This window comes from Ischnura elegans, chromosome 5, assembly GCF_921293095.1.
Source record: "Ischnura elegans chromosome 5, ioIscEleg1.1, whole genome shotgun sequence".
NCBI lineage: Eukaryota > Metazoa > Arthropoda > Insecta > Odonata > Coenagrionidae > Ischnura > Ischnura elegans.
The window spans coordinates 2,255,289-2,280,040 of record NC_060250.1 but is presented as its reverse complement, the minus strand read 5'-3'; the positions used below and the strand labels follow the sequence as shown (position 1 = coordinate 2,280,040).

Below are 24,752 nucleotides of genomic sequence, written 5' to 3'. Positions count from 1 at the left end.
TTTCTAAGTAACTGCGGACAAAAAATCAATGTACGAAAAACATACTCGAACAAATTTACACTTCATTGAGGTCAATAGTTAGTATCACCCCCATCACAACCACTGACTCTTTGAAGCCTTTTCCTCATTGGCCCTATAACAATATCGGGCGCGTACCCAAAGATTCCATGAATATCTCTCGAACACGCAGTTCCAGAGTCTCTAAGCTCCTATCGCTGGCATTATACAACCATCAGGCCCCAAATATTCTCTATACGGTTGAGGTCCGGAGAATTAGATGGCCGGGGTAAGACATTGATGTGCCGCTACGATTCGAGAAATTGGTGTGTTCGGCCCTAGTGTTCGCCTTGTGTCCTGCCCTGCACAAATATTATTTTTTCACCCTCAGGCACTACATTCTTCACCCATAAAAGCAAGTAATATCGAAGGATTTGCTTGTAGTCACCTGATGTCATTTGCGGTGTTGTTTTAACCAATGGTCCTGGCCCAGCAGCGGATATTGCGCCCCAAAAGCTAAGGCTTACATGGGCTAATTTATGACTCCTTAACATTTTTTTGGTGATACCTGAAATATAACAGAAAAAAGGTTTGTCCCCTGCATAAAGTCATCCTCTCTAACTAAGTTATAGTAACCTAGAATGCTCGTCCTCCACAGCTGAACATGTCCACTTACGTCACTAGAAATGATTAGATCCCAACATGTAGGATCCATATTCACATAACGGGCACGGGCAAACTCCTACCTTGACGACGTGTGAGCTTCACTCGTTGCTGGTTTTCTTGCTGGTTAGGAGTGGCAGTTTCTTAAACTGGCTTCCTAGAGACGGTTTCTCATAGTTCGAAAGTTGAACTGCCTCTGTATTGCAGCCGCCCCGCCGACGCTGATAGGATTATTAGCAGCATTTCGATGTATATCCGCATCAACATCTTTCAAACTCCAGGAGCATGAACCCAATTAGAATTAAGATTTGCGGATGGATTGTACTGGGGTAACTCACGTTCACACTCACGTTGGGCCGCCGGAGCGATTTCTTTCGGACTCCATTGCGAGGTTTTTCCCATCTTTAGATTTGTATTTGCACTCACCGTTTATCGCTTAACAACGTATGGCTTCGTGGCCGAGTAGGTCTACAATGTGCGCGGTAGTTGCGGTGAAGTTCTGGGAGGGTTCGACTCCGTCATTATAATACTATTTTCACTTTTTAAAAGAGACATACTGAATATCAACATAACATATGCAAATGACTCAAGAAAATAACACTTGCAACTTTTGTGCCAGTGTTATTTTCAACGTGACATCTCCCGTTATGCTACTGCTAATAATCACAGTGCCAGTGGTTGTAATGCACAAAGTTTGACAAGATTGAAAAATATCGGCCAAGAGTTATCAGTGTTCCATCGTGATTGAATCGTAAAGTGTGCTATTACGCTATCGATAAATGTCTAACAGTAATCTAAAAATTGTCAGTGGCGTGTTCACCTTCGTTGTTAACCGTAGATATGACATTGCACGATCAAGCTATCAAGATCAAAACTGTATGTGAAGTTTGTTATTCTATCATTTCAACGAATAGTAGTGAGAAAAGTGACCTGTGTCACATGCGTGGGCTAATTTAAATCAGTGAATAAATAGTTGTTTTCATCATAACGAGCTCTGTTATCGTAAGTTATACGTGATGAATACAAGAATGGTAGTGACTTCCAGTTTTTGATAATTGTATTTGGCAATTTCCCACTATATTTTTATGATATATGGTAGTATATTGTTTATGGATTTACCTATTTTATTGAAATAGGTTGTATCTTGTGTGCATGTTTTGGCAGCGGAACCGATTCGCGATCTCACTTGTGGATTGTGTGTTGACTGTTTTGCTGTGAATTCGTACCGGATAGGACAACCTTCTCCGCTAACACGGCGTTTTCCAATTCAACAGCACAGCTCGTAAGCTTGCGATCGTTATCCTCCAGTGTTACAAGTTTCTTTTACATCTCGATTTTGCGCCGACGCATTGCAATAATTTGTCATAACAAATTCCATAAGGGTCGTTGCATCAATTTTTGGTGTCCTTAAAAAAGGCTGATGTCCTAACACCCTCTGATAAACGCCTTTTAGGCGGCTTGCGGGGTATTATGTAGATGAATTTCAAGTGTACTATTCGAAAGAGCGGTAACGTTATCATCAATTTTTCTGATAACTGAAACATACGAATGTAATGCTTGTACTTCATCATCCCGATGTCGCATTATTACCCTACAAACACAAAAAGGATCAAATCTGTATTTTAGGGAGATTTCATAATACATCAAATCTAGATTTCCAAATCCTTTTTAAATACGGATTAAATCTGTTTCCGAAGTTTCTGCGCCACTAGCGGCGCTAGCGTCGGTGACGTGATTTTGCAAAATGGCCGAAAATTTGTGATGAACTGTGAAAGTGTGTTTTGTTATTGTTACTAAACGACTAGTTTTGACCGACACGAGCTGCATATGGTTTATTTGCTCCATTATCTGTTATATTTTTCCTTAATATCCATCGATTGCATAAGTATCGTATTTGCACCTCACAGTAACCTGGATCTTCCGTATGTAGTGAACTTTATCATTCAATATACATGCATAGTTTTTTTTTTTGTAAACCATATTCCATTACGTTGGTGCACATTTATCTATTACGTTGGTTCATTATGAGCTTCATTTTATGACTGTATCGTAATGTTTCAATTTGTAAAGTGCCTCTGAAAATAGTAACGAGGGATGGTCTTGGCAACAAAAACGACGACGAGGAGAAATTTTTCGTTTCTCAATGTTATTCGGTGGGCTTATTGAACCCTGAAGTTTGAATTCCGTTTCCATAATTCCCTTCAGATTCCTTCTTTTGAACCTGGTTTCTCCATTAACTTTTTTCTTACTTAGCCCATAGTTGAACTGTGCTTTTAGTGTCCTCAGGTATGTTTACTTCAATGGCTTTGTTATTATGAACCTGTTTTCAAACTGAACCTTGCAATATAAAAATGTTATCATTTCTCTCCCTAAAAATTCACTAGAGTGACCGTTATTGGGCCCATGGTTAAACTGTGACTTCAATGGGCTCACTTATGTTGACTTAAATGGCTTTGTTTTTATGAATCTGCTTTCTATCTTAACCTTGTATTATAAGCATTTAACTCTGCCGTGAGTGTCGTCATGTTTGTTGATTTCAATGCCTTTGTTTTTATTGATCTGCTTTCTCCCTGAACTAGTACGTTAAACATTTATTTTATATTGACTGCAAAGCCTTTCACTTTATCCACCTGCCACTTTTCTATGTAGTATATTGTGTTTATCTTTCCTCCCTTTCTGGCTGTGGCAGGCCAGTGCAAGGGGCAGGAGGAGGCAAATGATGCTCAACATCAATTAGATTCATAGTAATTTGGAATTCATATATAATGATAATAAAAAATACTTGTGATTTTTTTAATAAAGCGTCAATTACTCTATCTCATGTTTTTTAATCCATATTATCAACCTTTTTCCTCAAGTCAGTGTATTATTGCGAAGTGGTTACTTAATGTATTTTTCCACCTAAAAATCTATGACATTGATAAGGGCACATTAAAAGCTAGTTGAATTAATAAATTATTAATTTCACTGTAATTTGAAATGCTTGGAATTTGTATGTGATATAAATAGATATTTGTACCTTTTTAATAAAATATCAATTATTATGAGTCATGTTTTCTCAATCCAAATAAACAATCTTTTTCCTTCAAGTCAGTTTATTATTGCATAGTGGTTATTTAATTTTTAAAGATTTTGCTTATTGGGTGCTTGATGATATAATTCTTGTTGGAGCTAAGGGGTGAATAGGTAGAGATCTTATTGTGGTGGTCAGAGGGTTTTCTCTTTAGGGAAGCTTCCTCAATATATTTCATTAATTGTAACGCAAAGGTTCCTTGATAAAAGTTCAAATGAAAAGCAGTGCTATAATGTATCCCTGGAAAATCTAGATACTGAAATCTGTATTTAATCCCCGAAAAATCTGTATTGTGGGGCAAGATATTTCATGTATTAAATCTAGATATAATATGAGAAAAAGAGGACATAGCAACACCTTTGCAACAGATTAAATCTAGATATTATTGAGATTTCGTGGATTTCAAAATACGTGTTTAATACAAATTTAATACTTTCTGTGTTTGTAGGGTAATACCCCAAGTAATAATCGTGGCACAATAGCAATAGGAAAACTTGCCCAAGAATAACAGAACAAAATAAAGTGACGATGAGCGGCTAAATACTCCCTCAAAACAAATTTTAAAGCATGCGCTCAGCGTATTTACCAACTCCCTATGGTTGTTTATGTTGGATATGCGATCTCAATTGCTTTTGGATTCATGCTAATGCAGTGTCATTATTATGTGTGCGGGTTATGATTATGTTTTGTTTCCTTTTGTGACGAATAAAGTGTTTCGTTTTTGTTTCTTGGATATGCAACCGGAAACGATTGGAGAATGGCGTGGTTTATTTCTTTTTCCTCGTAACCGATATCCTAAATTTGGAGTGAATATCTAATAGTTTAGGCACCTATGACGTCACGCCTGGCCTCGGCAACGCTCGGGTGTCTTCGCTCAGTGGTCGGCTGCAGAGAAATTTTCCTTGATTTTAATGTCAATTCTTTTATCTCTTTTGATGATGAATGGAGACACTTAAGGTATTTTTGCGAGCTAATGTATCAATTTTACTCATTCAAAATAGTATTTAGAGCAATCGACGACCCATTCAAATTCCCCATTACCCTGGAAGTGCCTAGTGCTTTCCCTGGAGTAAGCGTTTTGGAATTTTCGTTTTTTCCCGACACTACCGCTCCTAAGTTAATTTGATGCGCAAAAGTTTCTTAATGCGGTTTACATCGGAGGCTACTTTTTGTTAAATAACTTCAATCGTCTAAAAATTAAGATGAAATTTCGGGATTTTAACTATTTGTCCTACATATTTCTCATAATTGACGTGAAATATCAGCTGTATACCATTTAATGATTACCTATATGTATACTCTACTAAGTATTGGAGTTGGGCTCACTTTGGGCTGAGTGGGCACGTTTGAATCACCTGTGTTGGAGCACTTATAAGCCAGCGGTAGACGGTTCGAGCACAGAGTGGTTCTAGTATACTCTGTGGTTCGAGCGATGAGCGACATATGACGTAGTTCTTCAGAAGTGGCTGAGGGGGAGGGTGGTTTTTGGAGCGCTTTAAAATTCGTTATATTTATCATTCAATATCCTGCGAAGGAAAACTCAGATTTACATATGATATTCTTTGTTAAATTCAGAAAATAATTTCCTATCCGCTTGTTAATTTAAAAAAGTCATGATGTTTTTTATTTAAAGACGTGTGTTCTTGGTTTTATGCTGTGTTATTTAGTTTCTTTATACAGTATTTTGTACTTCTTTTTGTGAATAACAGTGAAAATGGTTGACACCAACAAGTGGCCGCGCCAAGACATTATAAAATTTCAAGATTTATTCCGGATTTATCCTTGCCTGTGGGACGCTTCATCTGCAGACATATTAACGGAAATACAAAGACTCGGCTTATAATAAATTATTGTAAAGACTTCAAGTATTAGGAATAAAATAAGCTTTGACCCAATCGTTTCTTCCGTTTCTTCTTAATATCCAGGATCTAACCCCTTTCCGCGCGACCCTCTTCGGCGGGATTGAAAAAGTAGGGTAAGGACAAAGAGTAAAGGTTGCTGCCTTTTCCAGAAACTGTTTATTTCTCTCTCTCTTTTTCGTATGCCGACTTAATCTCTTATCAATACTTCAATATCCGAAGCATACAAACGTAGAATGGTTCGGACAAGAATCTAATCCTTACTATCTTCACTAGAGTAATGCGTTAAACGGTCAAGTCGATCGATCCATTAACCTGGTAATAGTGTTTTAGGTCAATGCTGACTATGTGCCATGCTTCAAATGAAGATTTTCAAGAATTAATTCAGCAAAAAACTATAAATCGACCGCTATTGCCGAGCCTCAGGGTCCCGCGTCGTGTGCTCAGGCTTGACGCGCGATCGAAAAATGGCTCTCATTTCCTTGGTCGCAAACTTTTTTCCAAGATTTCTTTGTAGTGTTCTTAAGAAGCGTCTACTTCACACTGTGATGTAAATTTCCCGATTACCATATTTCGTAAACGAAAGATAATGTCTACTTTGTTTAAAATTTCATGCGAAAAATGGATCCGCCATTTTGTGTTGTAAAACCATGCAGATGTGAACCAAAATCTTCAAAAATCGTGAAAAATATAGCCAAAGCATCTGGTCAAAGGAATATTGTGCGTTTTATTCCAGACAAATCATACAACTGCAACACCAGCTGCTTATAAGTTCAAAGATTTTCGGAGAAAAACGAGATCGCGTGCGTTTTTGAAAAATCGGTCGTTTGAGCTGCTGTATCTCAGTAACGGATCAGATTAATGTAAAATGGCATACACATCCATAATCATCCATCATTTATGAGTATTTATGCTAAGTTGTAAGTCTCTATCTCAATGAAAGCCATTTTGGACTTTGTCCGGCATTTTCCGATTTCAGACCACTGGCGCTGGCTGAAGGCGACATTTACCAGCTGCCAGTTAGTAGTGGCTGCTAAACAGCCTAGTACGTATGATCACGGATTATCTGACCTCAAATGAATTATTGCTAACGATGAGAGGTATAGCTCACCACCGAGGTACTGTGGAAAGTGATATACCTCCAAGACAACGATCTGGGTTGTAGGTCATCTCCCTTGATGTAAAACAAATGGAATGAGTCAAATTACTAAAGGTTTCGCGGTCCATGTTTGTAGATTTATGGTTTTTTGATTTCTAAGGCTTCCCGGAAAATCCTCGTTTTAAAGTATTTCTCCCTGAGAGATACTTTAAAACGAGGATTTTCCGGGAAGCCTTAGAAATCAAAAAACATAAAAACAACTTCAACAGAGACAACGGACAGAAGATCAGTGACACATGGCTTCCGGTCATTTCCAGAAAACTCCCCACGACCACCCACCACCTATAAATTGATGCGAAATAAAGACAACACGGTCATTTTCCCTGATGAGGTCTCCGGCATAGGAGAAGAAACGTCGGCCATTTTAATAACCTGACGCGGGATATTCCCAAAAAACCATAAATCTACAAATGGAATGAGTATCGTCATCTACGTATAGTTGTTAGGTTTCAATTTTTTAATTTCTATCCTCAGCTGACATACGCTGCTATTGCAACCTTCCAAGGTGTGTCACCACTGGCTACATGTGCAAGTCAGCAAGTGGCGCCTGCTTCTCGGATCTGGCTGACCGTGCAGATGTGGAGCTGGCAACCCATGGATGCATAGAACTTCTACCCAGGTGAATAACGTTCATCGTTGAAATAGTCAATCACACCAAGAAATTTAAGGACAACCTTTATGGTGGAACCTATTATATTGACTTTAAATAATTATTGTTTGAATGTTTAATCATAAACTACCAAACAATAACTCACAATGCGTATTCTACCCTGCTAATTGCTTGCACTCACTTAAAAATAAAGTTATGCCATTGCTATTTCTCGGTCATGCCCTTGCAGGAGCACAGCACAGGGGATACATGTTTATATGTAAATAGGTAAAATAAGGTAAATATTGACGTATTTTTAAAATGAATGTACTAGTTGCTACTAAATTTTATGTACAGAAACATTGTGCATAGATAATGAAAACTAAATTTTACCAAATTCTGAGGTGCAATATTTTATGAAAGTTGTTTGTTTTTTATAATTGAAATAAAATTATATCAATAAATGAAAGTATTAAGTAAAGTAATGAAAGTAAACTATATGTATTTCACTCAACTGAAACAAAAATAAGAGACTCATGACTCTACAACTATTTAAAGCAGAAAAATCATATTATTCTTGACAATTTTGGCAACAATCCGAAAAAAATTAAAGTGCTCATTAGTTGCAAAAATTTTTAAAATTATCCCTGGATGTTCATTTTGAGTTTATCCATACATTTCTCAATCAAAATCTGAAACCCTTAGGATCAGTTGTTTGTTGAACTGAGGAGGGATATCCTATACAAGGAAATACGCATTAGGATGGGCCGAAAAAAGTTTTTTTCCTGATAAAATTTGCCCTGTGCAGGAAAGTCGCAAAATGTTATCAGGATCTTGCACACAAACTTTTTATTCAAATTGGTTGATATTAAGCACTGCCGCCCGAGCTCTGAATTTAGGTGGAGCATTGTTTTGAAGATTCCATTTTGGGGGCTAAATTGCAGAAAAAATTATATTTATTTCAATTGAATTTCATTTTTTAGTAAATAAGTCATCATGTAGCAGTAAATAATCACACAAAAGTAATAATAAGGTAAATTATTTCGAATTGACTTCAATCATAATGACAAATAATGTACCTGTGGAGCTATTTTCAACAAAAAATTCAGCCAAGGCTGAGAAAGTGCAGAACCTGAACACCAAACATTTCACTAAGAATCTCTCTGCTAGTTTCTTGAAGAAACTACCCAGAACTCACCACAGGGAAGTGGCTACCATCGAGTTCCACCCGTGTCCCCCAGCCAACCATTCAAAGGATTACGGGAGGATTGACGCAATGGTGAAAATAGAGAAAAAGAGTACCAGGTGGGGAGTGGAGTGCATGATATTTGGTGCACCCTAAAAGTTTAGGGGTAATGATTTGCCCACTTATGAAGAGATCATGAAAATGTTTTTGTACTCTCAGTACATTGAAGAAGAAAGTTAAAATGCCGATACTTCTGTGCCGGGAATCGCGGAGACGGTGGCTTATGCCATTTCCCAGCTATTGGAGGCAAATTGCTTAACGAATCATTCAATATCATGGAAACAATCGCAATATTCCTCCATCTCTCAATATGGCTACCATCGAGTTCCACCCGTATCCCTCCAACCAACCTTTCAAAGGACACGATTGTTTATGAAAGCACATCAATTGCTCTGACAAAATTATATTGTGATTTATTTTCAAATTTTGGCTGAATTACTATGTCTATGATGCATGATAATGCCCATCCATGCCTGCGTTCTTTACTGCACATGGATTTTAATGCCACCGTTATCATTTAAATGGTACCATCCTTTAAACTGCTTGTGAGTGGCAGGGAAAAGCAGGTTCTTCTAACACAGCTCTTTCTGTAACAAGGTCTTCTAAGTCTTCGTTTGTCTAATTGTGGTTTGCTGTAGGGATCCATCTGGAATGAACCATTTTTCCCAGATTTCTTGATGAAATATTCTCTGGTCATTCTTCGCTTGGAACTGCCCATGCCACATCATATAGGTATTTTTGGTCACTAATTAATTCATCTGTATTGATGATAGGAATAGTGAAATTAATTTTTTTTTAATTTTGCAACTAGTAGATTGTCGCATTTGCTCAAAGATTGCCCAATTGGGCCTGAGTAACCTTTAGGGCCAACGGTTGGGCTGTCAAACATATTTAGCAAGTGCCTCAACGTAAGTTCATTGTAATGAAGCAGGCAAACAAACCAATGCAAAGGTCTTCTTAGGGCCATTTCCATTCTCCTGTTTACTCCGACATGGCATCCCATGTTAACCGCAATTCCATTGCACCCAATTGCCTGTAGTCCATCGATATTGATCATTTCCTCCGCTAGAAAATTCATGATGGAATCTTAGAGGCCAACAGCTTTGCTGACACATGGGGTGACATGCCCTAAGTAGTGTGAACCGGGGTCTTGAACGAGAGTTACATGCTCCTCCACTATTGTTTTTCACTTGGATTGACTACAAACGAAAGCAGAGTCTTTCTTCTCGTCGAAGTAAAATGCTCGCAGTTTAACAGCTCCCACATTCCTCCGTAGAGACATGCGCAATCTTTCCCTTTCCCTTCTAACTTTGTTCTTGTCAACAACTAGTACATTGTTTCCTTTAGTAACCAACCCGATATATACTAGGTGCACATATGCAAGTGCTGCAGAAGCATGGTTTGATATGCAGAATCGTTCACAGGCTGAGGCAAATTCGAAAATTTTAAATTATTTACACTAACCTTTTTTTCCAAGAAATCCTCTCCTTCACTTGTATCACATAACTCTTTGTTCACTATCATTTCATCATCTAAGTCTTCCCAAACAGAAGTGTTATGACAAAACAGGATGAGGCATTTGTGTGTTCTCTTTCTTTCTTCTAACCTGCACAGCTTCCTCTACCTGGACATCGATGGCGCCTATAATCATTTTCCTGTCTCCTCTTTGTCCTTAGGGAATTGCCGTTCTAAAGTAGGCACTTTCGAAGGAATATCACAAACACAATCAGTCCCACTCGAGCATTTGCATGCCGCTACATCGAAAAGCTGACATGCATGACGAAGAAAGCCTTGCTTCAGATCAATGAAAGCATTCTTGTTGAGAGATCGAGGAATATTGCGATTGGTTCCATGATATTGAATGATTCGTTTAGCAATTTGCCTCCAATAGCTGGGAAATGGCATAAGCCACCCTAGTAGCAATTGATATCTATACAATATCCATACAATATCTACATATAATATCCAAAAGATATCCAATTTTCATCCAATAATATTGTATGAATATTGGGGGGCCCATACTGGGGGTCTTGCCCCCCTGATGAACTCCTCCTATTGTTGCAATCAATATTCAACCATACAAATTGTGCGTTTAGGTAATTGCTCTACCTAATTTTTAAAGTCTAAATTCTTTACAGCGAGTGTGTAATGCATTTTCAAGAGGGAGATTGAAAATATATATTTAACTCTCTCACTGGAAAGAATTTGACTGGAAATGCTGAGGACAGTTATTATATGCTCATATTCAAATGGGAAATTCACAAGAAATTAAGTAATGAACCCAATCAAGAGAATATAAAGATCAATTTCATTGAAAAAGTTATTAGAAACTGGCATGGTTAATTTTAGATGATTCATTTCATAGCAGGAGTTAGAAAAAATCTATCATTAATGAAACTCATTTGGTTATTAACAGAACAATAAATTCTAATACCTTCATGCATTTATGTTATCACAAATCTATTTATTTTCTAATGCATCTTAATGCCCAAAATGGAACAACTAAAGTAATATTCTTTGCAAAAATGGTGGTGTATTGATTCTTGTTAAACAAATTATTAGTGTACGAAACATTCGATTTATAAATCCAAGTATTGAGCGTGACTTTGAATGTTGTGGAATCCTAATTGACATTGGTGGCACTGCCATTGCAATTGTATGTGTTTATCGATCTCCTAGTGGTGATTTTTCTATTTTTCTGGATTTGTTAAGTAATTTTATTCCAATCTTTGTAAAGAATGCTAAGAACACAATTCTCTGTGGGGACTTCAATATTGATTTCAGCTTGAAATCTACCCAGTCGAGGACGTTACTTGATTCGCTAAGATCATTCAATTTTGTCCCTACTGTGTTTTGTCCTACTCGGGTAACTCAATCTTCATCCACAACTATTGATAATATTTTCTTAGATATGCCTTCAACTGTAAGTCTTATCATAGATACACACTTTTCTGACCACAAAGCCCAAATGATTGAGATCAATACTCAATGTTGGTCAAACCCTAAGAACCCTCATGCTTATCATAAACGATCGTTCTCACCTTCATCCCAAGCACATTTTCAATGTTTACTGCAACAGCAGTCCTGGGAATCAGTATATGGTGGGGATGATTTTAATACTAAATTTGATAACTTTTTATCTACTGTTTTGTATTGCTTTGATGTATCTTTTCCACTAAAAGCTGTGAGGACTTGTTCCAACTCAAAGAAAAAGTGGGTTTCAGATGAAATTAGAGCCTCATCTACTCGTTTAAGGCAGGTTTTTAATGAATTAAAATCAAGTGGCTCTCAGTCAATTGAAAGAGCTTACAAAACTCTAAAAAGTGAACATAGAATTTTGATTGATGAGACAAAAAGAAAATTCAATATGTCCATCATTAGTTCTGCTACTAACCCATGCAAAGCTGCCTGGAATATCATTAAAAACAGTAGTAGTTCTAAAACTTCTTCATCTAATATTAGTGCTGTTCTTCATGAAGGTTCAATAATATCAGAAAAACTGCTATAGCTGACCTGTTCAATGTTAACTTTCTGAATGTCAATAATAACATGCTTACTCCCTATAACCAATCTAAGTATCCTGCCAACGCTGTTCGCTCCAAGGGATATTTAGCCCACTCTATTTTTCTTTACCCCACTGACGAGAAGGAAATTAATAATATACTTGTTAAAATAAGTAGTAAACGCTCCTCTGGCATTGATAACATTCCAGGTTCTCTGTGGAAAGGAAATGTAAAAATGGCAATAATACCCCCATTAACATATTTAGTTAACGAGTCTCTCTCTCTGGGAATTTTTCCTGATAAATTAAAAGTGGCTAAGGTTATTCCTATATTTAAGAATGTTGACCCCCAAGATATAAATAATTACCGACCGATCTCAGTCCTTTCAGTATTTTCTAAGGTTTTTGAAAAGGTCATCTTCAACAGATTGTTATCATTCTTAACAAAATTTGACATCCTCTCAAAATCTCAATTTGGTTTCATGAGAAATAGGTCTACTGAAACTGCCTTGGCGGAGTTCATTCATGTACTGATATCTGAATTGGACAACCAGAACTCTGTTACAGGTGTATTTTACGACCTTAAAAAAGCGTTTGATTCAGTTGATCATGGAATCTTACTTCTCAAACTCAATAGTTATGGGATTTCTGGAATTGCCAATACCTGGATACAATCTTTCCTAAGTGCTAGATCCCAAGTTGTAAGTATCTACTCTTCTGGTATTGGTTCTCACACATCATCTACTCCTTTGGCAGTCACTAGAGGTGTACCACAAGGCTCCATTTTAGGTCCTCTCCTTTTTCTCATCTACATTAATGATCTCCCCTCTTACTTTAATGGTGGGACAGTGGTCATGTATGCAGATGATACGGCACATTTATTGTTCTCTAAATACTTCAACCATGATGAAGTGCAACATAATATCAATTCAATGAATAAGTGGTGTGTTGATAATAGAGTTCTTATCAATGAAGAAAAAAAATCTACTTTTATACAATTTCGTACTCCTCAGAGGGAAAGAATTTGTACTCCTCTTCTCAGGCTAAATGGTAAAATTTTATGCTCTTCGGCAGAAACTAGGTACCTAGGTCTATATGTTCACGAAACATTATCTTGGGAAGTGCATATAGACAATCTTTGCACCAAAGTGGCAACCGGTTGTTATTTATTAAGAAGAATTAAAGCTCTCTCAGATATTAAAACAGCCCTTTTGGTCTACCATGCCCATGTTCATAGCCGATTGAAATATGGAATAGTAGTTTGGGGCCATTCTCACCATACTATGAGGCTTTTTAAACTTCAAAAATGGGCCATCAGGATCTTAAGCAACACTCCAGGGAGAAGTAGTTGCCGGACACACTTTAAATCCCTAGGAATACTAACGTTACCTAGTCTGTATATATATTCTACTGTTATTTTTGTCTGTCTCCATAAAAGTTTCTTTGGAATTGAAATTAATGCTGATGTACATAATCATAACACCAGAGCGTCCAGGGATTTTAGGGTGGTCACTCATAGCCTCACCCTCTTTAGTAAAAACCCCCTTTATGCGGGGGTGAAATTGTTCAACTGCCTTCCACATAAATTAAGGGAAACAAAACCCTTTTCACTGTTCAAATCCCAACTGTATAAATACCTCCTTAGTAATTCCTTCTATTCTGTGGATGAATTTATTTCGTTGAAGTGGAATACTTGACTGGTACTTGTATATATATTTATGACCTATGTATATTTTATTTTCCTCTATTTTGACTTGTTCTATACATGTAACTGCATGTCCTGGAGCGAATAAATAAATAAATAAATAAATAAATAAAAAATATTTTCTAACAGAATTTTAAAACAAGCTACACTAATAAACAGCTTTAGAAGACTTCCAAAAAGATATCAAATTTAACATTAAAAAGGACATTTAACATTGTTATTCAATATAACTTAAAAGCTAAAACACCAATTGACGTAATATGGGAAAATTAATTCCACACTATTGCTACTAATAAGTGAGAACTGCACTATTGATTAGGATGATCAATATGATGGCCTTTCTTCTAGGCATCCCTAAATTTGGCATGTCTAAGTCAATCCTTAGATGAAGCACTTAGGTGGTAATGTCGAACTGCATCTGCAAAAGAAGAGGTATTCCCTATGACAATGATATCAACAACATGTAGTCCAATTAATCATCATAGGTAATTTATAAAATTTTTGGAGGAACAATTTATTGGAAAATAAGGATAAGTAAAACAATAACTTATGTAGTGGGGATGAAGAGCTTAAGAAATAAGCCTTACTGAAGAAAGGGATAGATGTTTGTTCGGGGTGTTTTCACAAATAAATATCCTCTTGATTTAGAATTGCCCCACTATCTACCCTCTCATCTAATGATAAAAAAATGTAATATAAAACTTACCAAAACTTTTGCTTTGCTTCCAGGCCAAGCTCAGAAAATACTCTTTTCTTTTTGTAGCCTATCCAGCTATAGTTTGCTGACAAGTTGTCTTTCATGACATAACGGAAAGTTCGTACAATCATTTCCTTAGAAGTGTTGCCTCCAATGAGGGCCAACTCGGAAATCTGCAATGAAATTAACAAAGTAAATACATGTTAATCTTCATTTCCAAAGGTAGATGTGTCAAGTCTTTCACAGAATGGCAAATATTCATGATGATACAATTTTATCGGAATCTGTCGCATGAGACATTTTGTCTAACAATAGTTTCACCAGCATTATTGCAAGCTTCTTCAGGTTTTATTGGCAATTCAGTTACGTCCTGTTTATTGTACTACATTGCATTCACAAACTGATATCCAATATGTATTAAAACCAGTTGAGATATTATTTTGCGAAGATATTATTTTTGCCTCATTTCCAAATTCTACAGAAATTGCCAGCAAATTGTGAAAATTGATAACGATATAACTCTATGACTTTCATTGGAATTTAGGCATTTGTGAAAAATGAACTGAAGCACAAATCAATACCTAGATGATACCCAGTGAGAAATGGGTGGTGGAATCCACGTGGAACCCACGTGGAATCCACGTTGAGTGGTGGATATTTGGTGGTGGTGGATATTGAGTGGTTGGACCCGCGTGGAATCCACGTTGATTTCAAGTGGATTTGTGGTGATTAGCATAAAATGTTAAACAGAATTTCTAATTTGTGGAACTTAACTCTCTGGTAACATTGCGTCATTTATCATCCTGAAACCACGCTAGTTATGTGATAATGTATCGCACATTCTATTTTTATATAATTCTTGGAAAGGCAGCCATGAGAGCACATGAAAAATCGTAGACACATATATAGAAGGTTTAGATATAGAGTGGTTGAGGTTTTAATGGTTTTAGGACAGCACCAACTGCTGTTTTAAGTTTTCCACCAAATTTCCACGTGGGTTCCACGTTGATTCCACGACCAAAAACACGTGGTATCCACGTTAATTCTCCACGTGGGTTCCACGTGGATTCCACCACCCATTTCTCACTGGGTAATGATCGGAGAGAGTTAAATTGATGGCTATGTTTTGAACAGCTTATTAATTACTACAATTCTTCGACATATTTTAATTGGTTATTCATTTTCATGAAAAAACCCTTCGTATACGAGTTAATTGAGATTGAGACTGATACTTTAATACCATAACGAACTGCTAACAAAGTGGATTCTTCTGCGAGAAACCTGATATTTCAACTTAATCGGTGAATAGATTGTATTTTAACTATGGCCGCGAAAGCAAAGATCATGCTAAAAAGTGATTACACTGTGAACATAGTAATTAATAATCTGAAATACTTATTGGATATAAATAGGCGGTTCATTAATCGTATTATTACATACGAAAGGGTACAAGGGCACAAGTTCGGTGATTCACTAACGAATCGAAAAAATGTTCCATTTACTTACATTGTCAGGTTACACATGGTCAGATCAGCAGATATGTGTTGGTGCTGACAAAGGTATCTTCTTTCTTCGTGCCGCTAAGAGTGCTTGAAATATTATTCTTCCAATTCCTTTTTGCCAGTATTCACAGCGAAACACGGATTATTTTCGTCTTCCTTCGCGTATTTCAACGTAAATTTGCTTGTAAAATAAGATTCTACAGCATAGCTGAATTCTCAAAGTCACAAAACACAATAACTACGAATGTAAACAAGGACAGTTTCACGGACATTTGCGATGGCAGTTGGGTCACGTGCAATGCAAGATGGCCGCCGGTCGTTATGGCGCAAGTTTCAAAATACGATATTTAATCCGTTATATTAAAAAATAATTACGTAATATATTGGGCAAAATATGTAACTTAGGTATTTAAAACGCCAAATATATATTTCCCATAGTTACCAAAAGTTACGAAAATACTTGCTTGTCCCTGTTTTCACTTTTTGTTGCCTAAATTATTTTGTTCAATTTACTACATATTTGCATTCCTCTTTCATTGCAACCATACTTAAAATTAGTATACATCACTAGCGCAGCGAGGGGGGTTTGGGAGATAAACCACCCTACCCTTAGAGCTTAGAGAAATTTTAAAGTTTAATCCATTTCTTTTAATTTGATTAATATTACTGACAGAATATATAGTGTGAGCGATCAATAAAATATCCCTCAGAAAGCCGTAAAACTCACCATTTTGAGACATTTATCTGAAAATTATTCTAGGGGAGGGCCCTCGCATATCCCACTTACCCCACACAGCACATCGTTGCCAGAGGACGTCCGCTGCGCGTCCGTCGCGTCCTCTCAGTGTCCGCGGATTTTCAGGACAGCCAGAGGACATCCGCTGGCTGTCCTGGCCATCCGTCCGCACACTGTCCTATCTCGGATGTCCAGCGGACGTCCAGCTAGTGTCCCATTACGCAGGGTTTGGGAGTTTTGGTTTCCTCTTAAAACACTCACCTCCTCAAGGAGGAACTCCGAGAGAAAGTCTCGTGATCCTCCTCCGAGTAGGGAGTATAGGAGAAGGGAGAAAGAAAAAAAACTCTCTCTCGTTTCTGAAGCCAGAATACTTCCTCCCGATCGAGGAAGAGGAAATTTTTCGTGGAGGAAGAGATATTTTGAGGATTATTTTAGGTAACCAAATGTAATCCTCTTGTTGGAGTGTGGACTCGGAGGAAATTATAAACTATTTAACGAAAAAAAAATTGACATTTTTACCGCTTCTATAGTTTAAGAACAACAAATGTACGCTATTTTTAAGTTTTATATTGTTTATAACAATTAATCAAGTTTAACAAAGTTAGCAACAATTTAAGTAACATTTACGAGCGTTAAAAATTTCTACATGCCTCACGGGTTAAACAACAACAATTGAACGAACTTATGACTCTCTACATTATTTATAACAATTTTTAAAGTTTAAATAAATTTAGCAACAATTTTAGAAACTTTCAAAAAATTAAAAATTTCCGCATGTTGTACGGTTGAGAAGCGTTGGATGAACAATAAACCCGTACTTTTCATGATTATAAAAATTACTTAAATTTAAACAAATTTAGCAACTTTTACAAAAATTAACAACAGGAATAATGGAATTTATCGATTTTTACTGAAATTTTATATTATGTACCAATGTCCTGCGGACGTTCGCGTCTCGGGGACATTCCATTCCTACAGGTTAAATGAACTCTTTCAACTTATTGATTAATTAATATTTACTCTCTAGGGATTAAAAAATCTCAGAGGCGATTGATTGGAAAGTATTTTAATGAAACATAACGCTTTAAATTCATTTTAATTTTAATGGTAAGAATTCTCCTAAAATTATCACGGCATCGATGGCCTCATTCCCAGATTAGAAATTGTAATTGTCCAATTTAAGGATAGGCAAGTAGAAGAAGTAGTAGAAGATAGAAGGTAAGTACTGCCGTACCTTTACTTTATATCGAAATTCTAGTTTTTTTGGTGGCGAACGAATTTTGAATCTACCGCTACTCCGCGATTCAGGTGTTCTACCATGGTTCTCCACATTCCTCCGTTCCTCCTTTCCAACAGAGGAACCGGAACGGAACACCGGAGACAGCATGGTGGTTTGGCGGTTACAAAGATGCTGCTGCAAGTAAGTTTGATGTGACTTCTAAATAATTTTTTCTTGGCGTTCACTGGCGGCAGTATAGTGTTTCCGCATGCTCCTTATATTTCTTATAACTCAGCCTGTAACATCTCGAGGAAAAATATGGCTCTGCTTGGAACAACATTACCGTCTTGGTAAAACCGTTACTTGGCAACTAAAGGTAGCGTCTTTTTCCGTTGTTCATGGTGAAATTTTCGCTTTTGTTCCTTGTTTACATGATATAATTTAAAGTGGAAGTTCTTGTACTATAGTCTCTGTACGCGAGAACGTATAGGAAATAATGTAAGTGCTAGCGCTTAAAATAGAACCTGTTGTTTTGATAGCGTAGGTTACGGCTGAATTTGTTGGAAGTCCCAACGGTCCGTTTGGTTCCGTTCCTAAATCAAATCAAGTAGGGTTCTTGGCAATAAATATAACTAGGAATTGTACTTACGTGTAACCGGGGGATTTTGCAACACGCATGTATGATTAATAGGTTTCACGTAAATTATTAATTCTTTGAAATCGGACTACACCGTGTGATTTCTTTCGATATGTATAGTTACGCACGCATCGAAAAAGAACAATAATGTTATGATAGGATAACCACCAATGTTTAGCCTTTTTACAAAAAGTTTTTATACTCTTTATCTGTTTGATGGAACTAGGTTAATAATTAAAAATTTTAGGTCCTAAATAAATAAATGATCTATTATGTCAGTAAAGATAAGGCTTAGGGATTGAAAAATTACAATGCCGACGTAACTTTTATAGCGTTTATTATATTTTTTCTGCCAAACTTTGCTAACCTAATAAAATATAAACTAATTTAACTACAAACTAAGTAACTGTGCTATTAGTCATCCATGCATTTAATTTAGTGGAAACTATAGGACGACTGTAAGAAACTCGGGATGAATCTAAACAAGGTCTAATTGTAAGTGATATATTGTGTAAACAAACCTTAAGGCTATGTTTCATGGTTCATTTATTTGCTCAAACTGCTGCATGAAATCTTATACCCAGAAAATAGAACTTGTGCATCTTTTCGTACAGCCATCGGTACACATTTTGGTGTAGAGTATCGTGAACCTGATATATTTACCTGGAGGCATTTACTGACTATAGCTTTCATGTAGTGGAGTTGAATAAAAATAGTTCATCTGTATTTTTATTTATTTCCTATCTCTATTTATAAGTTTGTATGTCTCTCTTCTTATAATTGTCTGTATACTTATTTGTCTTCATTCTTTACAGATGTTGCATTTAACCAGGACGATACAGCCACCAATTCTAGTGTGGAAGTTACAGTGAAGAGTTGGCTGGAACATGCTAAAGCGAGGCATGTGAGAGAGGTGTAAGTATTCGTTTGATTATTATATAGGTTTGAGCAAGGAGGAATAATTTTGGTCTGGATACTTTTTTGACAAGTTGCTCCTCTAAAGGGAGCTCATATAAAGTAAATTTAAATAATTATTAAACATCTTGTAATACAAGGTTCACCCTTCCATGCTAAAGGTAGAGAAAATAGTATTGTTATGTATTATTTTCAGATGCAGATTCCACTACCAAGTAATTCAAACATTTGAAAACAATTTTTGTTCTGCATATGGGAGGTATAATTACCAAAAACGTGGTTGAAAAGGATCTCATGCTCTTTAAAAGTTCGATGTATAGCACCTGTAGAACTTAAGAATGGGATAACTTATTCAACAGGGATGGTAGTTGCACAGTACTACAGAAGCTACTATTTTCTAGTAGCTCTAGCTAACTAAGATGTTTTGAAGTAGGTGTTTTTGTAGGAGCTATAGAAATTTCAGTAGCTCACAGCAGGCCTTAGCTGCTATTCCCCTGTTATGTCTCTGTCGAAATGTGAATATTGCCAGTGAGCTAGGTTGTCACTTTTGCCTTGATACCAGACTACATTAGAAGATCTATTTTAATTATTAAGATTGGAAGAATTCGGAGATCTAAATCATGGAATGGCCTTAACTACAGCAAGTTTTTGCTAGTTTTTCAAAGTTTCTATTTTTTTAAGTTGCATCTCGGCCAATGCAGCTAAGTGGTTTGTGTGCCAAATCAGTGTGGCTGTTTTCACACTAATCCCAAGAGATCTAGTTCACTTAAACTTCCTCCTTTAAATTTTCTAGTTTCCTTTACTCCTATATCATATTCAGCTCTTCTGCATTAGTCTTCCTTAGCTCCAGCTTATGTAACACTTTTCTTCACCTCCACAATTCACTCTAGTGTAGTCATAATCTTCAAGGGGAGACCAATTGTTCAGAAATATTATCCTCCATTTGAATGCTTTTTCCAATATCTTTTTCGAGACCTCTACTAAGCTGTCTGGCAAGGATGGATCAAAGAATTTTTTTCTAGATGGTGCACCAGGGTCTAACAGGCAACAGTCTTCTCATATTTGGGATTAAAATCTAGTTCAACAATTGTTCTATGAAAAATGTTCTTAATCATAATATATACATTACTAACACATTAATAATTTTACTCAAATTCTTTTCTTATTTAAGAACAAGAAAAAGTCAAAGAAAAGTTTGTAAAATGTATTCAGCCTGTAATGGACAGGTTTCCTAATTTTGAAACCTTAAGAATGTTAAACATGTGACTAATAAGACTGTAGCGTCCTGTCTTATGTAATCTGCTTGTTACGTACAAGATACAATTTCTTGCTACAATGAAATGTTTATATACTTCATTATTACAGGAGCAGTGCAGGAGAGCAAGACAGCCCCAGAAAAGGATGTGGAGGTTGCCATCCAAAGCTGGCTAAGGCACGCCAAGGAGAGGTTACAGGGGAAGAAGAAAGTTAAATAAATCGTATGTAGTTTCTGGCATTGTACTGTTTTAAGAAGCCAAATAAATATTGTGCATGAAATTGATGCCTTATTTATTTAAATTCTTGTCTGGACCTATTATTTATTAGTATCGAACAAAATGCAATCCTAACCTAAACGTGTCCTGAAGGTGTCCAGAGCGGACAATTTCAGGTCGTCCATAGGCCACCTTTTTTACTGACATGCGGACTTGCAGCGGACATCATTTTGTATGAATTCGGCTGTCCGTAGGATGTCCATAGGCCACTTGGCGGACAATCACCGGATGTCCGAAAGGTGTCCGTGTGCTGTGTGGGACCCTAGCGGGTATTCCAGACCCTCAGACCCCCCAGTGTTAGTTGCACCTAAAACCATTGATTCCTGGCTGCTCCCCTGGTGCACAATTTATTCACTAATTATATGTTCACGATTGAAATATTAAAAACCAATTAAAAGGAATATACGCTAACATTTCGCCACAAACTTAGCTAAAACCTCTTTAACAAAACCATACGGAACTTAAAATACGAATTTGAAAGTATGCCCCTACTTTACTATTACAAAAAGATTGTCTAAGATACTAAAATTATGATTAAATACTCTTCTCCCACATCTAATACTCAAAATCACTTCACATTTTAACAATGGCCGTGTTCCAATCCATAGGGTGCACTCTACGCTCTTACGCTCTAAACGGCTCTTTCGCTCTTTCCTGCTCTTATTGCAAGTAGTGCCACCACTGTCAAGTGGCAGATTTCGAAACTGAAAAAAGTTGAGTAACAAATTTGGAGGGTAAGAAAATAGTGCAATGTTGTTGTTGTTATGGAGTGAGTGTTGCAATAATTTAATGCCTTATAAACATATGTACTTATATATATGCTTACATGTAACTTATAAATGGAATTGCAGAAGTTAAAACGAATAAAATACGGCATAGGCGAGATTTATCAATTGTAGGCTACTAATTTCGTGTAGGCAACCATGTAGTGTTCGTATATTCAGACAAATTTAAGTGGTTTTTATATCTGGAAACAATTTATTAAAGATGTCGTTAAAATGAAAAATTATCACTGTAAATAGGTACCCGTCATAATATTTGAAATACGGCAGATATAGGGCATCCAGCCAAAGCAGAAAACTTCATGCATAATTCCAGCTTCTCCAGGGAAATTTTACAAATTCCCAGATTAATCTTACGTGATTACTGCGATATATTCGAATTTTAATACACCCGAATCTCTTACATGATTTTTAAACCATTGAAGTGATTTCATGTTATATCATATTAATATATTTACAAGGAAAAGAAATCCGTTTGTTAGCATTGACATTATTCAAAGCAAGCCTGACGAGCTGCTTCAAACTCGTAACTAGATGTCGACGTCACCTGGCATTCTTTTGAGTCTTACTTGAGTTCATAGTTAGATATTTACATTCATTCAGATAGAGTACATATATTAGTATATTTCGGTTCTGTTGTCTCGTCTGACATTGCACGTTTCGTTGCGGCTGAAAAAACTCTTCTTAGCTATTGCACCTATATCTACAACAATTAGATTTTAACCAGATAATGGGCGTTGAACTGGAAAAATTATCCGTGAAATGAATTTGATATAAACGTTTTTACAGTCCCGGGTTGGATAAAAAATTCATGCATAATTCCCGACTTTCCCGGTCGCTGGACACCCTTAAATTCGCATCTATTCAAGATTCATTCGGATTCGATATTCACTCGATTCCTTATAAACGATTTAGAGAACCGAATCATTGCTCCGAATCAAATCCCATCCGAATCCACGAAAATTCCACCTCAACGGCGGTAGACGAAGGGCTGAAGAGCGAATAAGGGTGGATCCATGCGCCCTCTCGTGCTCTTCGACTATGCGCTCTTCAGAGCAGAACGTAGAGCGGATTGGAATCGCACTACGTGACGTCACTTCCGAAATGTGACGATCCAAAAGTGCGGGTAAGAGCGCAAGCAGCGCAAGAGCGCATTTACGGTGGATTGGAACCAAGGTGCGTGGATTGGAACACGGGTTGGTTTTGTTCATCATTTGTTCAAATCATTCCGATTATCTCTTGTTTTGCATTGGCCTAGTGCCCAGTAGATGGCAGCACCTGGGTAAGGATGTCCCAGGCTTTGCGAACTGCCATGTTAAGAGGAGGTACCTTGCCTCCCCTACCCACCCCCCGCTTTTTCCTTACTCGACGTAGTACAGTGATATTTATAGATGGCAGCCCGAAAAAAGTGTATGTGACTGCCGATAGATGGCAGCACTGACAATTAGCGGCAAAACTGGGTATTCAAATATGTCATCCAGTATATACAGTAATATTAATACTCGCATTTCCTGAAAAACAAAACTTTTTGTTTCTTTTAAATAAAAAAACAATGGTAATTAAACATTAAGTCATTTTTATTGATAAAAAACAGCAATACATTTATAAAACAAGGCAACATTAACATTTGAAAAAGATCACTGAAAAACAATAGATCACCACTTCAATGCCTTAAGTTCGAAACAATTTTATAAAGCACGAAAAAATACTAAGGCATTTAAATAACCTCACATTCAGGGATAAGGAAAGAAATATTGCTAACTCGAACACATTGAGCAAACGACAGTTGTGAATGCAATGCATTAATATGGGCATGAGCAATGAATAGCAATGTGACAACTTGCTTATCAAATGAATATGAAGCCAATGGCAGTACAACCCAGCATAACCAAGCAAGACAATTAAACTAACACGCAGTTAGAGGCAATCAACACAATCAGCAAAGGACAGTTGTGAACGCAATGCATTAATAGGAACGTCAGCACTGAATAGTGTCAGATAACTAGCCACAACACTTGCATATGAAGCAAAAGGCAGTACACCACAGCATAACCATGCAAGACAATTAAACCAACAGGCAGTCAGAGGCACTTAAACACAATCAGCAAAGGACAGTTGTGAACGCAATGTATTAATAGGAACGTGAGCACTGAATAGCAATCAGACAACTTGCTTATCACATGCATATGAAGCAAATGGCAGCACACCCCAGCATAACCATACAAGAAAATTAAACCAACTGACAGTCAGGGGCACTTCAGCACAATCAGCAAAGGACAGTTGTGAACGCAATGCATTAATAGGAACGTGAGCACTGAATACTTATCAGATAACTCGCCGCAACACTTGCATATGAAGCCAATGGCAGTACAACCCAGCATAACCAAGCAAGACAATTAAACCAACACGCAGTTAGAGGCAATCAACACTATCAGCAAAGGACAGTTGTGAATGCAATGCATTAATATAGGAACATGAGCACTGAATAGCAATCAGATAACTACCTTTAACACTAACATACGAAGCAAAAGGCAGTACACCACAGCATAACCATGCAAGACAATTAAACCAACAGTCGGAGGCACTTCAACACAACACAAACACTTCAGCAAAGGACAGTTGTGAATCCAATGCATTAACAGGCGCGTGAGCACTGAATATAAATCAGAGAACTGGCTTTAACACTGACATACGAAGCAGAAGGCAGTACACCACCTCCCATCCGAAATATGGGCACCACACTCCAAAACACTACGGTAGTGCTTCATTTTCACTTTATAAAAATAAAGACTTATCACACGGATCACGAGAGCTCCTAACTTGCCATGAGAACAGATTCAAAACGTGGTCACGTGGTTATAACGGCGCTGGGACCACGTGAGTTCCACGAAAACCCTCCCCTACTTCCCCCTCCCTCTCTCACCTCCCCTACAACTTCA

The 24,752-nt window shown here is 37.0% G+C and overlaps 1 protein-coding gene across 1 annotated transcript in view; it reads left to right on the top strand.

The window, feature by feature from the left end:
* The window catches only part of LOC124158420, a 60,854-nt gene that overhangs the window by 25,474 nt on the left and 10,628 nt on the right, over nt 1-24,752 (top strand). The window contains exon 2 of the mRNA XM_046533499.1: nt 7,226-7,370. Within this exon, the coding sequence (XP_046389455.1) occupies nt 7,226-7,370 (145 nt within the window). The remainder of the gene's footprint in view (nt 1-7,225; nt 7,371-24,752) is intronic.